This window comes from Lepidochelys kempii, chromosome 5, assembly GCF_965140265.1.
Source record: "Lepidochelys kempii isolate rLepKem1 chromosome 5, rLepKem1.hap2, whole genome shotgun sequence".
In the NCBI taxonomy this organism is placed as follows: domain Eukaryota; kingdom Metazoa; phylum Chordata; order Testudines; family Cheloniidae; genus Lepidochelys; species Lepidochelys kempii.
In genome coordinates, this window is record NC_133260.1 from 133,216,967 (window position 1) to 133,231,517 (window position 14,551).

The following is a 14,551-nucleotide window of genomic DNA, read 5'->3' on the forward strand; positions in this document are numbered from 1 at the left end:
AAAGGGTGTGGAGTTCTACCTCACCAGAGAATTCATTTCCTCCTGTTACTAGGTATCTAGTTTTATAAAATTTCCTTTGAATGCCTGATTGACTCTCATGAAGGTAGGAAGTCCGTAACACTTTAGAAAAATCAATGATACTAAGGAAAAATGGGGGTTCATCCCTAAATAAATAAAGCAAACCGAGGCCAAAATTGGCTTAATAAATCCTTTTTACCTTTAAGTGGTGATGTTGTAGTAGTGAAGGTAGTCCTGGAGAGTTACCATAATGCGGTTTTCTTTTCTTTTACTTTGCAACCAGAGTTTATACTATTATCAATCAATTACATTACAATAATGCCAAAGCCCCAATCAAGAGTGATACAGTCACAGATACTCTCAAATACTGTGAATGTTTTTATAGTTATATATTTGTAAAACGTCACTGATGTGAAGAGTTACCACACATTTCAAAAGCTGTATGACACACTTTTTATTCTGTGGGTCAGAAGGCTCTGAAGTACTACAAAGCTTGTTTACAAGTATGGCAAACTAAATACATATTAGGTTTAGGGGGAAGATTCCTAATGTGTAAAGTTTGACTGCTGTATACAAGACAAAGCACCAAAGTGGGTGAAAACCTTAGAAAGTGGATACTTATCCTGAAACATTCAGAAATATGGTGATGTTCACAGGTGTACCCACAATTATCATTTCAAAAGCACTGGTAATGTGCTTGAGCCTCTGTCAGGCTCAGGGGCCCAAACTTTTCAAAAGTAATTAGTGATTTTTATGTGTCCAACTTGAGATGCCTTATAAGGGCCTGATTTTCAGAAAGTGCTGAGCACCTGCTCTCTAGAAATGAGGTCCCTTTGAGGCATCCCAGCCGGACATACAGAAATGGAGGCAATCCAAAATCCAGTGTTGCCAACTCTTCTGCTTTTATTGCTAGTCTTGAAATATTTGCTGCTTTTCTTAAAGACCCAGCTCCTGTAGGCATCTCAGTTTTCACTAAAATAAAATTACTTTTTTTTTTAGCCCTCCTGGATGTGGAAAAAAAGCTTAAAGCCATGAGCCAAGTGTGCCCTACAGGCTCTGAAAGCAAGAGGAAAATAAAAATAACTAAAAGTTTAAGATTTTTTTAAAAAATGTCATGATTTGGGGGGCCTGACTCATGATTTCTTTAACACCTTGGAGCTGCTGGCCAGTGAAAATCATTGGTCACTTGTCAACTCAGGCCAGAACGAAAATGGCTTCTGCCCCTGAGGGGGCGGCTATGGCGTGGATACAGACTCCACTGCTGGCCTTTGCCAGGTCAATACACCCTCCACTCCCCTGTGCCGTGGGAATAGCCCAGGCCTGGCTGGGCCTGAGTTTGGTTCCTGCACTGGGCAGAGCATGCGCGCCGGCTGGACGCGAACCGGCGACTCCGGGGCATGTGGGGAAGCCTCGTTCCTTTAGCGTGAGACGCCCCCAGGCCAACCCCCGCCCGAGCCGCCGGTGTGCAGCACGCCCACTGCGCAGGCGCCAGGGCTGCAGCTCCCACCTCCATCTCTCTCGCCTTTCCCCTCCCGCCTCGAAATAGACGTTCCTAGTCACGCAAGGGACCGAGGGAGGTGGGGAAAGGGCGGGGCGCCCTGTCAGACAGGCCCGGGAGGAGGCGGTGCCTGGTCGAGGCGGTGCATCTCTATTGGACGAGCAAGGAATGGGGCGGTGCGTCCTGCCCGGGAAAGGGCGGGCACGTTGGGCGGGGATGGAAGGGGTTTGTGGGGGACAGGACAGCGCAGGCGCAGAGGTGCCGGTCGACGCGCGCTGAGGGTGCGAGAGTCAAGCCTCTCTCCCGCAGACGACTTTCATTAGCGGGTGGGCTGAGCGATAGGGTGTCTTCCGCGCGCGCCTGCCGCAGCCTCGCTATGGATGCCCAGAAAGTGAGTGGGCGCGCGGGAGACTGGTGTGAGGGAGTGTCGCTGGGGGAGAGGGGGGGGCTGGCTCCCGCCCCCCGCGCGTCCCCCCTCCCCGCCCCTCGGGCGGTAACGGGCCGCGCCCACCCTCACGGGGGGGGCCTCCCCGGCAGGTGTGAGGAGGTAGCGGGAATGGCTGCGGGGGGGGGAGGGAGGCAGGTTGGGGTGACTCGCTCTTTGCCCGAGCCGTGGGGTGGGTCCGGGGGACGCGGCGGGGGTGGGCGGGGGCTGTCAGAGGCTTTTGTTCAGCTTTGTTTTGCTGCAAGGCAAAGCCGAGTTGCCGCCGGGGGAAATTGCTGGGTATCGTCGGCGGGCTCGCTGAGCGTGGCGGGGCAGGGCTCGCTTGGGAGCTGCCTTCAGACGAGAGGGCAGCGTTAGGATGCCTGCAGCCGGCTGGGTCCCGTGGGACCTGTTGCTAGAGGCAGGGGGGATGCTGAGGTGGAGTGTAGCTGCCCACTAAACGTAGCTTCCATTAAGTGCGTCTAATCTTCATGTGAGAGGGAACCCATCCTTCTGTCTGTGCGCTCTCCATCTCTCTCTCTCTCTCCTTTGCCGTTTATTCTAACTTTTGTAGCTTTGGAGGAGGCTTTTTCACAGGGAGGTTGTATGAAAACTGTGTAGTATAGCTGAGAAGAAACTCCCTTGCGACGTACAGGGGAGGAGAGCGGAGCAGCATAGGTGCGCAACAGTTCCTGGGAAGTAGCAGGTTTCCCTAAGGGATTTGCCTGTACTAGTGAGAAAATAGGACAGTGTTTCAGCAGTGGAAGAAAAATTTTTATCAGTAATTTGGTATACTGCAAAATGATCAAGTGTAAGAGAGAGCTACTAGGAAAAAATGCTGGGAAAATAGATGGAAAGCGTTCTGCAATATTGGTCTGATCCCTCCTACGAGAGGGATGTAAAGGGGTTGTAAACCAACAAATGTAAATCTTGAGCTAAACAAAAGACTTAGTATCCTGCTTGTTGGGATGCTAATGGTATGTTATAAAACACCAGTCTGGAATAGATCTCTCTTATTGTGCATTTTGGCCACCAGTAATTAGATTGTTGACATAGGTGAATCCCTCTGTTTACTGTTAATGTGAAACTGCATTGAAGGGGACAAATTAATTATATTTCTTGTATGTTTTTAAAATGTGGCTGTTGGCCCACGTTCCCTTCTGTCTCCTTCCTTGCCTGTCCCCCACCCAATCAAATTATTGACCTGCAGAAAAGTGGTTGGGTTAGGAGACTGCGCCAACAGGAAAAAGTTAGCATAGGCTCTGCAAGTAATCTTGACCCAACTTTGTGGGTCCCTGGCCAGGTATCAGGAAGGATTTTTCCCTGCCTCCTCCTTTAGGATCTCACCTAACTACTGGCAGTAGCCCAGAAACACTGGAACTATTGTTAGCTATGAGTTGTACCTTGATTTTTTGGGGGCTTGAAAAACTTCACACACCTATTGTCTGGATGACTAAGCTTACTACTTTGAAATATGCAGATGAGAAATGCTACCACATAACTGGTTGTTAAGCCAGCTCTGTGGTAGACTCTTGTCGGGGTGCTCTCACGGGGGCCTTTCGGTTGAAGAGGTAAGGGGGTGAACTTCTGTAAGTCTTCCTCATTAAATGTTGTATAAAATTGAACCTCCATCCACCTTTAGTTGCTGGAAGAGAAAAGGAATTATTCTCTTCTCCCCTCCCCCAAGTGGTGGGAGTAGGGGAGAGGGCCTCTGCTATTCTACTGATTCTCCCAGTCTTAAGTAGTGGCTTCTGCTTTACCCTTTTCTGGAGCCTTTTTATTTTGGGTGGTCCTCTCCAGTGCCTGTCTCTGCTAGTCAGAGCTTTTCCAAACAGTAGCATTCACATGATTTCTAAGTTTCACTGCTGCCCCATGGGGTTCTGCATAGTATCCTTGAAACTGACCATAGGTGGTATTAATCTCCCTTCCGTGCTGCTTGGAGAAGCTATGAACAGTAGCAGAAATATTACAGCTATCTTCAGACTTAAAGAGGGCAGTAGCTTGGTTTATGCTTCGTTCACATTTGGAAAGTTACCTTTGAAATCGTAATGTCTTGAAACCTCATTCTTAAATGAAAGGTTTTGCAGAGGCTCAGACTCAGAGCTAGACCCATACTTGCTAGGGCCAAATGAATAACCTTATGTATATTTCATTAATATTTGAGGTGTTCAGTTGCTATGTGAGTGCCATAGAAATGCATATAAATCAAGTGTCATTTAGGAAGGGACATCTTGTGTATCTGTAAACTTACAAAAAATCTTGTCATGTCTATTACTGTATATTTGTAGTGTAGTATGACAGACTTGCTTGTGAAACTTTAGATACACAAAATGTATTGTCTTTTTGTTAATCCCATCTAATGGAATCCGCTTTACGAGTCCTCTCTCTCTCCAGAGTGCTCTGTTCAATGCTATGTCCTCTAGTCTATTACACCACATTCTAATGTCTTCTTTTATGATATTCCACTGTGATGCTTTGGAGTTTCACCTAGACCAGTAAAGTGTCGCCTACAACCTTACGTGCTTCTGTACTGTGCAACTTTGACTCAGAGGCCTGACACCAGCCACCTGCATACAGCACAGTGACCTCACTCTGGCTTCCACCAGCCTGGTTACTCCATGCAGGGTGATACTAACTGCCCCTATGGTCCTGTGTCTACCCAAAACTGTCTCCCATGCAGTGCTCAGCCTTTCTCTAAAGGACCAGCAAATTTGATAAGGTTTTATGAGTGCTACAATGAGAAGACCATACACAGCATCAGCCTGTTAGTTTGACTGTGGATTTTACTCTTTCAGTTTAAAACGCTCCACTGAGATTCCTTATTAACAAAGGGCAGATACTTAAATGATACCAAACAGAAGGAATTGGGATAGAAAAGGTTCCAAATAAACAAAAGTGAAAATATGTTTGTGATAAATGGGGGGGGGGGAGGGAGGGTAGCTCCCTTTTGTGGACACTCAGTTGGCTATGGAATCCCTCTTGGTGGTGGTTCTCTGCTCCCTTTACCTGTAAAGGGTTAACAAGCCCACAAGTAAAAGGAAAGGAGTGGGCACCTGACCAAAAGAACCAATGGGAGGGCTAGAACTTTTTTGTTCTCCCCCCCCCCCCCCCCCCCGCATTTTAAAAACAACCCACAACCTTCCCTTTGTCTAGGTGTTGTGATTCTCTGGGGCGAAAAAGGGAACAGGGAGCAGTTATGCAGTGAGAAGCTTAAGCCAGATATGAAAAACCATCAGATAATACCTAGAGATTGCTTATCTGAAACCCCAGATATGTAAGTAAACTAGGGAATGTCTAGAAAAACACGATTAGGTTTATTTATTTGTTTTAGTATTGGCTTGTGGACTCCTCTGTGCTAACCCCAAATACTTTTTGTTTTGCTTTTAACCTTTAAGCTGGACCTCAAGAAGGTTATTCTTGAGGTTTAAATTTTGTAAGTGGGTTTTTTTAAAATCTAGCAAAAGCCTAAGTTCCAGATGTATTTTTTTGTTGTTGTTTTTAATAAAATTTACCTTTTTTAAGAACAGGATTGGATTTTTGGTGTCCTAAGATGTTTGTGCATATGTTCTTAAATTAGCTGGTGGCAACAGCTGATTTCCTTTATTTTTCTTTCTCCGCTCTTCCCCGGAGGCGGATGAAAGGGCTTGAGGGTACCTCACAGGAAGGAATTCCGAAGTGTGCCTTTCTGATTTCAAAGGATATGTGTGTTTTGCATTTGGGTGGTGGCAGCGTCTATGTATCCAAGGTCAGAGAAACTGTAACCTTGGGAGTTTAATACAAGCCTGGAGTAGCCAGTATTAATTTTTAGAATCCTTGCAGGTCCCCACCTTCTGCACTCAAAGTGCCAGAGTGGGGAATCGGCTTTGAGAGTGCTTCTAATGCTAAAAGCCAATTTAACAAGCTGGAATCTTTGATTTTTTTCACCATAGTCCATTTTAACAAGTCTTCTAGCAGGGCTGGCTAGTCCTCAGGCAGGATCCAACTTCGATCTCAAAGTGCTTGATATCTTTGTTTCTTCAGGTGAAGAATGCCAAAATGGCTTGTTTTCTCCATTCATATTCTCAAGGTTCATCCTTGTTTCCAGGGGGCTCAGCTTGCTGTGTCCACCAGAGAGCTGAAGCCATGTGTTTTTGTTTGTTTTGTTGTCTCCTCCTCTTTGATGGTTTTGTTTACATTTTATGTAAATGTACTTCATTGCCTCTCCTTGATCAATTTACATTGGAGACGATACAAGCCAGTGGAGCCACGTTCCTTGGTCTAACACAGGGGGCCTTAAGCCCTACCACATTTTAAAAACATTTCCAGCACATTTATAGTTTTTATATTAACAATACATAATCTCACAAGAATACTAATCGGTGAGTTGCTAGTTTTTCAATGATATATTACAAGACATCCTTTAAATCAATATAATAAGTATGTGGGGTGCACTGAGCTGATCGGGTCAGCTGAGACTCACTGCTACATATCAGAAAGCCCAATGCCATCTTCTCATGAGGGTAGGTTACAGTTTTGCCAATCGCTTCTTGGGTTGGCCTCTTTTTCCTTCTATCTTGATGGGTTGATCTTACCCACATAGTTGTCAGGACTGTGCTTTACACAACCAAACCATTTGAGCCTGCACTCCCTCAATACAAAATGTATCCAATCACATCATGTAACTCATGGGCATTAATGTGCTATTCAGAGGCACTAAATCTAATTCTTAAATTACACTGTAATTAATTTGCTATGAACAGATTGTTAGCATACAATACTAACACATCTAAACCTTATCTTAGGACTTCAGTGACTCCATGAACATGTACTAATTGGGGTACTAAGCCTACTAGCCAGAAGGAAGTTCAAAAATGAACGGGCTCACCAATGACATCCAGGACAATGCCTGATAAACACAATGCTTACCTTCTGTGCAATGTTGTTTGAATCCCCTTCTGTGGGGAATTAGCCAAGGGGCTTCCCTGCAACTTGCTTGTTAGGCCATTCTCCGATGGGATGTAAGCCTCTACTTTTGCTTATAGCCAGGTCTACACTAGAAACTTGCATTGGTATAACTATGTTGCCCAGGGCTGTGAAAAATCCATACCCCTGAGCGACACAGTTAAACCAACCTAACCCCTGATGTAGACAGTGCTAATTCTCTCATCAGCATAGCTACTGCCTCTGGGGGAGGTGGACTAACTGTGTCAATGGGAGAAGCCCTCCTGTTGGCATACTAGATCTTCACTGAAGATCTTCAACTGTGCCACAGCAGCCTTTTAAGTATAGATTGGTCCTCTGTTTTCCTACAATTCATCTTAATGAAATTATGGACAGCAGAAGAGAGGCTGGAGCTGCCAGCCTTCGGAGATGAGCTGCAGTCTGCTTCATCTTGCATTTTACTATTCATTTGGATGATTATTTGCAAACAAAATACTAGCTGCTGACTTCTAGCTCTTTTTTATTTGAAATTGATGGCTTGGGCCCCAACACCTGCCAAGGAAAGCTACTCACTCCATTAGTGGATTTTTCAGCCTTTACCTTTTTTCACCAATATGAGGAAAAATATATGGTTAGGATTAAAGTTAGCTGAACTTCATGGTATTCCTTCCTGCTTGATGAAACTGAAACTGTAGCCTTGAAAGTTTTATGTACTATTTCTAATAGTCTTGCCGATCCTTGTTTCTCCTCCTGTTCCCTCTCCCCCCATTAGTCCTAACTCTAGGATCATTGGCACAATCTTGTTTATGTTGAGACAACTGTTAGCAAGTAGAAAATGGGAGTGATACATTGTTTGTATTTTAGGAGTGGCTGTGCAAAGGACTTTATTTGAATGTTACCTAGATAGACCTTTGCCTTCAGGTAAATTCAGACTTTATTGTACATGGCTATAAAATGTTTTTCAAACGGCAGAACCAACGGGATCTCATAAATCCAAGTCAAGAGGATTGGGAGTTTTCTGACTCATCCATACTGATGGTTATGCTTATAGGATCTAAGGCTTAGCTGTGGGCTTGTCTGACACAAGCACAATTGCTCCTGGTCAGTAGTGAACCAGAAAGCAGTTGGTAGGATTAGACTGTCTGAGGGAATAACTTAAAAACAACTTTGTCCATAATACTCCTATATAATACTTTAATCAATGGGAAACCTTCTATTTTAAACCAAGTGGTGGAAACATTCATAACAGTAATTTGAGGGAAGTAATGGATCCTGGTACACATCACCATAGCAATTTGACTGTCCTTATTGAAGAGTAATAAAAATTGGAAAGATTTGTCAACTGTATGCAGTTGCACACAATTAACCAGAATAGTATTGCATGACTACCTCATGCCAACTCTTGATAGGTGTAAAGGTAAACTTACCTTCCAATTTCAAGTTTGGAATCTTTTCCTAAGGGCCTTCTGGCAGGAAGCAGGGACTGTAGATAGCTTGCTGATTTTTTTTCCACTGAAACACTGATCAGTGATGTATCTCATTAAAATCCTTAGATTGCAGGTAGGTGGATACTAGTATAATTCAGTTCTTAGTGTTCTCCATAGCTTACCTTTCAATATTCTATTGAACTGGATGTTGGCATACCCTCTAGAGATAGTGGACAGCATCCCACCAGTTTTAGTTACCTGAGTGCTATACCACAAGGTTGATCAGCTGACTTGTTTCTAGGCAGTTACCCAGTTCCAAGTTTTTTTTTTTAAATATTTCTGAGCAACTGGAGAATCATACACACACTTTATTTGTGAGATCAGAAATAATAAATTTTCCTGTGATGAATTTATAGAATGAATTAAGGATGGGACTAGGAAGAAATGTTAGTTTAAACACAGTTGCTTATATACCAACTTCTGTTAACAGCCAAGCCAAAAACACTGAAGTTTTAGCCACGCTTTATACAAATTACATGATCAAATGTGTAAAGGAGTAGAAAAGACTTCTTAAAATAAGGAAAAAGCCATATACCTTGGTGGAACACCTCTTAGATAGCGTTTCTCAATGCGGCAATCGTGGCTGCATGCTGCTACTAGGGGCTTTTTGTGTGTCCCCAGCCTCTCCTGGGTGGTAATATGGGAGGGCGGGGGGATAAAGCAACGGCCCCTCCTAGGGCTGCCCGTAGGGGTTGGGTCCTGTCCCCCTCTGGGGCCACAAATGTTGGAAGAGCAGGCAGGCGGCAGGGCTCGGGTTTCAGATTTGGGGTGGCCAGGCAGTAGACTCCAGCTGTGTGGTGGCGGGCTTCATCCCCTAGCCCCAGGCTCGCCCCCAGCCATTGCTCAGGGCTCCAGTCCCTGGACTCACCGCCACATAATCCCTGACCCTGAGCTGCCTCCCTTCCCACCTCCACATCCAGGGCTTAATTTGTCCCCCAGCTTGCCAGGGCTGAGTAAGTCTGTTGTGAAAAATATTTGTATGTCTGTTAATATCACTTTTCGCTGCCTCCTTGCTAGCTAGCAAGTCTGCTGAAGTGATAGTAACAAAATACAAATATCTGTTTTCACACAGACAGACTTGCTAGTCTTAAAAAAATAAGCAACCACATAAAGCAAAAGAAACAACAAAAAGGGACAAGAATATGCAAAACACATTATTTGTTTCTATTCTGTTGAGGTCTAGTAAAGAACAGAGAAAATTGTACATCATTTTTATTTGAGTCTGCAAAAAACCTACATAAATATGCACATATATGTCCAAATTAACTTGAGGGGAGGAAAAAAATTACAATGAAGTATTTTAGGAAAAATTTGCAGAGCGGCTACCAGCAATAGTTGGTGGCCACACGCTGAGGGCACCAAAAAATTTCTTGTGAGAACCCCTGTCTTAGATCTCACATCTTCGACTGTTTTGGGCCTTCCTAGCTTTAACAAAACGTTGTCGTTTTGAAACAAAACTCTAATTTCACATTAGGACTTGAATCCATGTTTGTATTTGGTGTTGCAGTGGGAAGTGGTGATAGGCAGACAAGGTTTTCATTCAGTAATAAACATTCTTTGGGGTAGCAAACTATTTAAAATTGCTCACAAGATGAATTATATATAATCCTTATACAAATATTGAATTCGCTTTTGAATTTCTTTGTAATCCCAGGAAGCTCTACAAAGGATTATCTCTACTCTGGCGAACAAAAATGATGAAATCCAGAACTTTATCGACACACTGAGCCATACGTTAAAAGGTGTTCAGGTACATGTGTTAATATCGGCAAATCATTATATTTGCAAATGTGATGAAGTTGAGGGGTGGGAGGTCAGTCAGACTTGGATTATTGATGCTCACTTAAAAATATTCTTGGTGTCTAAAGAGCTGCTATTGACAATTCTTAAAACCAAAAAGGAAAGCTGTTGTGGTGGTTTTTCTGTTTATGGGTGATTTTACTGAAAGTAAAATGCAAGTATAAATTTCAATTCTGAAACTGAAAAATCCCTGTTTTTGTGAAATGCTGAGACTGGACTCAACTATAGGGAAGAGTCTAAATGATTTTGAAACTTCTGCCACCTTGTGTGAAGTGGTAGTTGTGTGTGAACTTTTTTCCTAGTTAAATCCAGATCACATTCTTCTGAAAAGTCAATATTCATGTGGCATGTTGAGATTTCTTTGGTCTGAGCATCAACACTTGTCTTGCTTTTCAGGTTAGTGCTTTTAAATCAGTAAATTGGAAGATAACAGACTGTCAGACTTGTGTTGTATCTTTACCCCTTCTCTCAGTCTAAAACAAGGATTAATTTTTTTCTAATTTATCTACTGCCTGATGCTTATACCTCTGTGCTCTTTGCTCAGCATTGGTATGTCTGTAACACTGTAAATCTAAAAGCAAGTTTCTTAAGTAGTGGCAAATAAAACCAATTGCTGCTCATAGAACTAGGTAATTACATTTGTGTGTGAGAACTACTAGTTTTTTTGTGTGTGAGAGCTTGAGACTCATGACAATGAGAGGTTTGTGCTATTGGATAACTAATGTTTACACATACCTGTGTGCTGTGCAGGATTCTGTTTGTAGCATTGCTGACATAACCAACTGGTGGCCTGTAATATTCTAAATTCTCTAATCTGCTTAAGAGAGGCCTACCATACAAATTGCATCATGACTAGCAAATTTTTATGAGATGGGGTAGCATGACAACATGCAGAGTAATCATTGCAAATTGTAGTTGGGGGGCAGGGGCACTCTAGAAGACTGCATCACTATTCTTGCACAACTGAAACACAGTTACGATTCTCTTCTCAGGCTAATTCTTCTAATGTAATTGCTGAGCTGGATGAGGAATTTGATGGTCTGTATTCTATACTGGATGAGATGAAGGAAAGTATGACCAACAGTATTAAGCAAGAACAAGCTCATAAATCTCAAGAGCTACAGGTAATTACATACATCTGAAAGTTTTTGAAGTACTAAGGATGTAATTCTTGACTAAAACTAGCTAATTTGTCAACGCAAAATGATTTTTGCAGCAAGTATTTATAACAAATGTTTACTCCTAGCTAAGGTGTGTGTTCTATCTTAATTACTTACATGGCTTTCATTGCATAAGTCCCTCAAATTTTTAAATATATTTAACTCACATGGATTTTGAGTATAAGGAAGTGCTGTTCCCCCATTTTACTGATGGAACAGAGAAGCTAAGTGACATGCTGAGGGCCACACAGGCAGATTGTAACAGACCTAGGAATTGAATCCAGGTCTCAAGTCCTAGGCTAGCACCTACTTACTGATCCATACTTCCTCCTCCTTGCTCTTTACACATAAGGAGTTATCTGTCCTCCACTGGAAAAGTATGAGGTACTTGTTGCTACACAGTTCCCAATACTTATGTTTTTCTGAAGTGTTGGATATAAGAACAGGTATTCTACAGTTAAACCCTGTGTAGGGGACTATCTTTGGGAGTGGGAGTGTGATGACATATAAACAAAACAACTGACTTTCTGAACTGGACATCAACTTTGTATCCATGACAAACTATTGGAGAAAATAAAGTGTAGCTTTTGGAAAAATAAACATTGCCATATGTTGCAAGGGACTGTGAATCTTATCTTTTTAATTGCTGTTCCTCTAGTTAAAAAACCTTATTGTGTTTAATATTGAATTTGCTTTAAGGAGGACTCCAATGTGGATGGAATGGTATCCTTATTTTCCTTTATTGTGAAAATGTCTGTCTACCTTTTCTCTTCACCCTCCCGCTCTGAAAGGATATGCTCCCCTTACTCCTAGTGGTTTGTGGTTTTTTTTTTTTTTTTTTTTTTTTTTTTTTAAGTCCTAGACAGTTTCTCAGAACAAATTTCCATGGCTCCTTTAGGGGCCTGTTCACTAGTAATATCCATACTCAAAGGCTTGGCAGCTAAACTTGGATTAAATTTCACAAAACAGTTTCCAGAGTACACAGGAAAGAGACATTTTCTGGCTTTATTCTTTAGCACCCCTATGAAATAATAGGGCTGGAAGACCGTTGCGGTCGTTTGCATCTCAATACCCACATCAGCCGCTCAACTTTTGTTCCAGAATTCCTGCAAATAGACTCTGACTAAGGCACTTGATGTGCTTTCTTGTCTTTACTCATTATACTCTTCTAGCTCCCTCATAGCAGTGCTGGTGTTGGAGCTCTGGGACCAAGCCAAGAGGTTTTAACATACAGGTTTTTCCTATATCCTTCTTAAGCAAGAACTGTAAATTTTATACCAAATACAAGAGCTAGTATTGTCATTTTAGATTTTTTTAGTCTTAAAATAAGTTTAGTTACTGAAGTTCCAGTCAAGAGCCTAATTACATTTATGTAGTGTTTGACTGAGAACAAAGGGTTTTGAAACTGGCCTGGCTGATATTCTTTAGAAAGAGGCAAGTTCTGTATTCTGCAAACTTTTTAGCTTGCTACTCGAGGCTTTTAAGGTCAGAGGCTAACATTTACTCACTGTACAGCATGAGCAGATCTGCTTGGCACTTAACTCTGCCAGAGACTTCCTATAGAACCTTAGGCAAGTCACTTTTCTGTGCCTCAGATTCCTGTCTTAAAAAATGGGGATAATCCTTGTTACTTCACATGTGTGGGTGAAATCACTAATGTTTTTAAGGTGTTCAATATTTTAATGGTTGGGGTGGGGTAGCTGTGGAAGCAAACAGCATGTATACCTAATAGGAGTTCTGGTATTTAATTAGACCAGTGCTTTATTTAGACATGTATCACGTCTGATAGTGGCCAGTACCAGTTGCCTCAAAGGAAGGTGCAAGAAATCCCTAACTGGGCTGTCATTGCTCAGATCATGATCTGAAGCAGGAGGGTTTAAATCCACAGTTATGATCATACCATATAGAAAACTTAATTTAAGGAACTTAATTTCATGACCTAACAGAGGGCTTGACATTCTGAAAGCTTGTCTGTCAGTGTCGTACAGTTGAACCAACAACTGTTACCTGAAACCTATGTATTGTATGACTGCACTGCCACTTCTTGAAATCCGAAGGAAAAAAGAGGGCCCGTGGAATGTTACTGGTGACTGAATACTTGCAGGTTTTGTCAGCTTGCCTTTCAGGGAAGGTTGTTATAGCTACCAGCCCTGGAAATGTTTATTTTCTTAATCTTCAAATTTGATCACCTTCTATGTCTCATGATTCAAGGAATTCCATGGTACTCTTTTGGAGGGGGATGGAGAGGAGTTGTGTTTCAGAATAGAACTGCACTTTATGAATCTCCAAAGGCCTACTAAAAGCAGATAAAGGATAATATTGACTATTCTAGATGTACCTTAATTGATAAATCAAATTTTTAGTCAAGACTGCATGCTGGACTCCTTGTTGGCTAACAATGCACTATATAGGTCAACTGTACAAAAGTATAGCTGAAATAATGAAGCTTAGTCTAGGGTAGCAGTTCTCAACTTTAGCAACCTGAGGACCACCACTTTGAAATTTTTCACGGACCCCCCCAAGCCCTCCACTCAGCCTAAGGCCCCATCCCACACCTTCCCCTCCCTCCCAGTGCCTCCTGCATGCTGCTGAACAGCTGTTCTCCAGTGTGCAGGAGGTGCTGGGAGGGAGGGGGAGGAGTTGAATTGATCAGCAGAGCCTGTGGACCCCCTGGAGTACCCTCACAGACCCCAGTTTGAGAAACGCTGGTCTAGAGTTTAACTGGGTGTGACTCTTGATTGGAGTTGAGGAAGCAATGTCTCCTAATTTTACTGTCACCAGGAAGTGTTTGTGCTGTATTTACGCAGGCAGTCTTCCTGATACTGTCTGGATTGGAAAACTACCTATTCCATGCCTTTAAATGGGAAGAACTTGTAAGTTGTACAGTCATGTCTGTATAATTAGTAGATTTATAACCAATCTACCAGATATTGTAATGTGAGTGATTTTAATTAACTCTCTTCTAAAGTTGATGTCCTCTCACAAGAATATTGAACTCTTCTATAGGCCCATGCTTATAACTGGAACCCACCCTTTAAAACCTGTGTGAGGCTGGAAGAAACACTACTTATTTGTGGGGCCATCTATCCTAATTACACTTGTTTACAACTGACATGACTCCTTCTGTTCCCAAATACTGATGCATCCATCCAGAATGCTAATGCTAGTGTCTGTCTGCTGTATCTTTGCAAATTGTTTAGAGATGCCCTTAGCTAAACACTGCTATTGAGATATCTGCTTCTAT

General features: G+C 42.6%; 1 protein-coding gene across 6 annotated transcripts in view; it reads left to right on the forward strand.

Moving 5' to 3' along the window:
- The first annotated feature begins 1,753 nt into the window (after nucleotides 1–1,753).
- FSD1L (fibronectin type III and SPRY domain containing 1 like) overlaps nucleotides 1,754–14,551 on the forward strand; it is a 63,862-nt gene continuing 51,064 nt past the window's right edge. For 5 of the 6 annotated variants that reach the window (XM_073345964.1, XM_073345969.1, XM_073345965.1 and 2 more), the window contains exons 1-3: nucleotides 1,754–1,907; nucleotides 10,002–10,097; nucleotides 11,140–11,271. In XM_073345964.1, the coding sequence (XP_073202065.1) occupies nucleotides 1,893–1,907; nucleotides 10,002–10,097; nucleotides 11,140–11,271 (243 nt within the window). In that variant the 5' untranslated portion in view covers nucleotides 1,754–1,892. The remainder of the gene's footprint in view (nucleotides 1,908–10,001; nucleotides 10,098–11,139; nucleotides 11,272–14,551) is intronic. The other variant, XM_073345970.1, reaches the window with a different exon arrangement.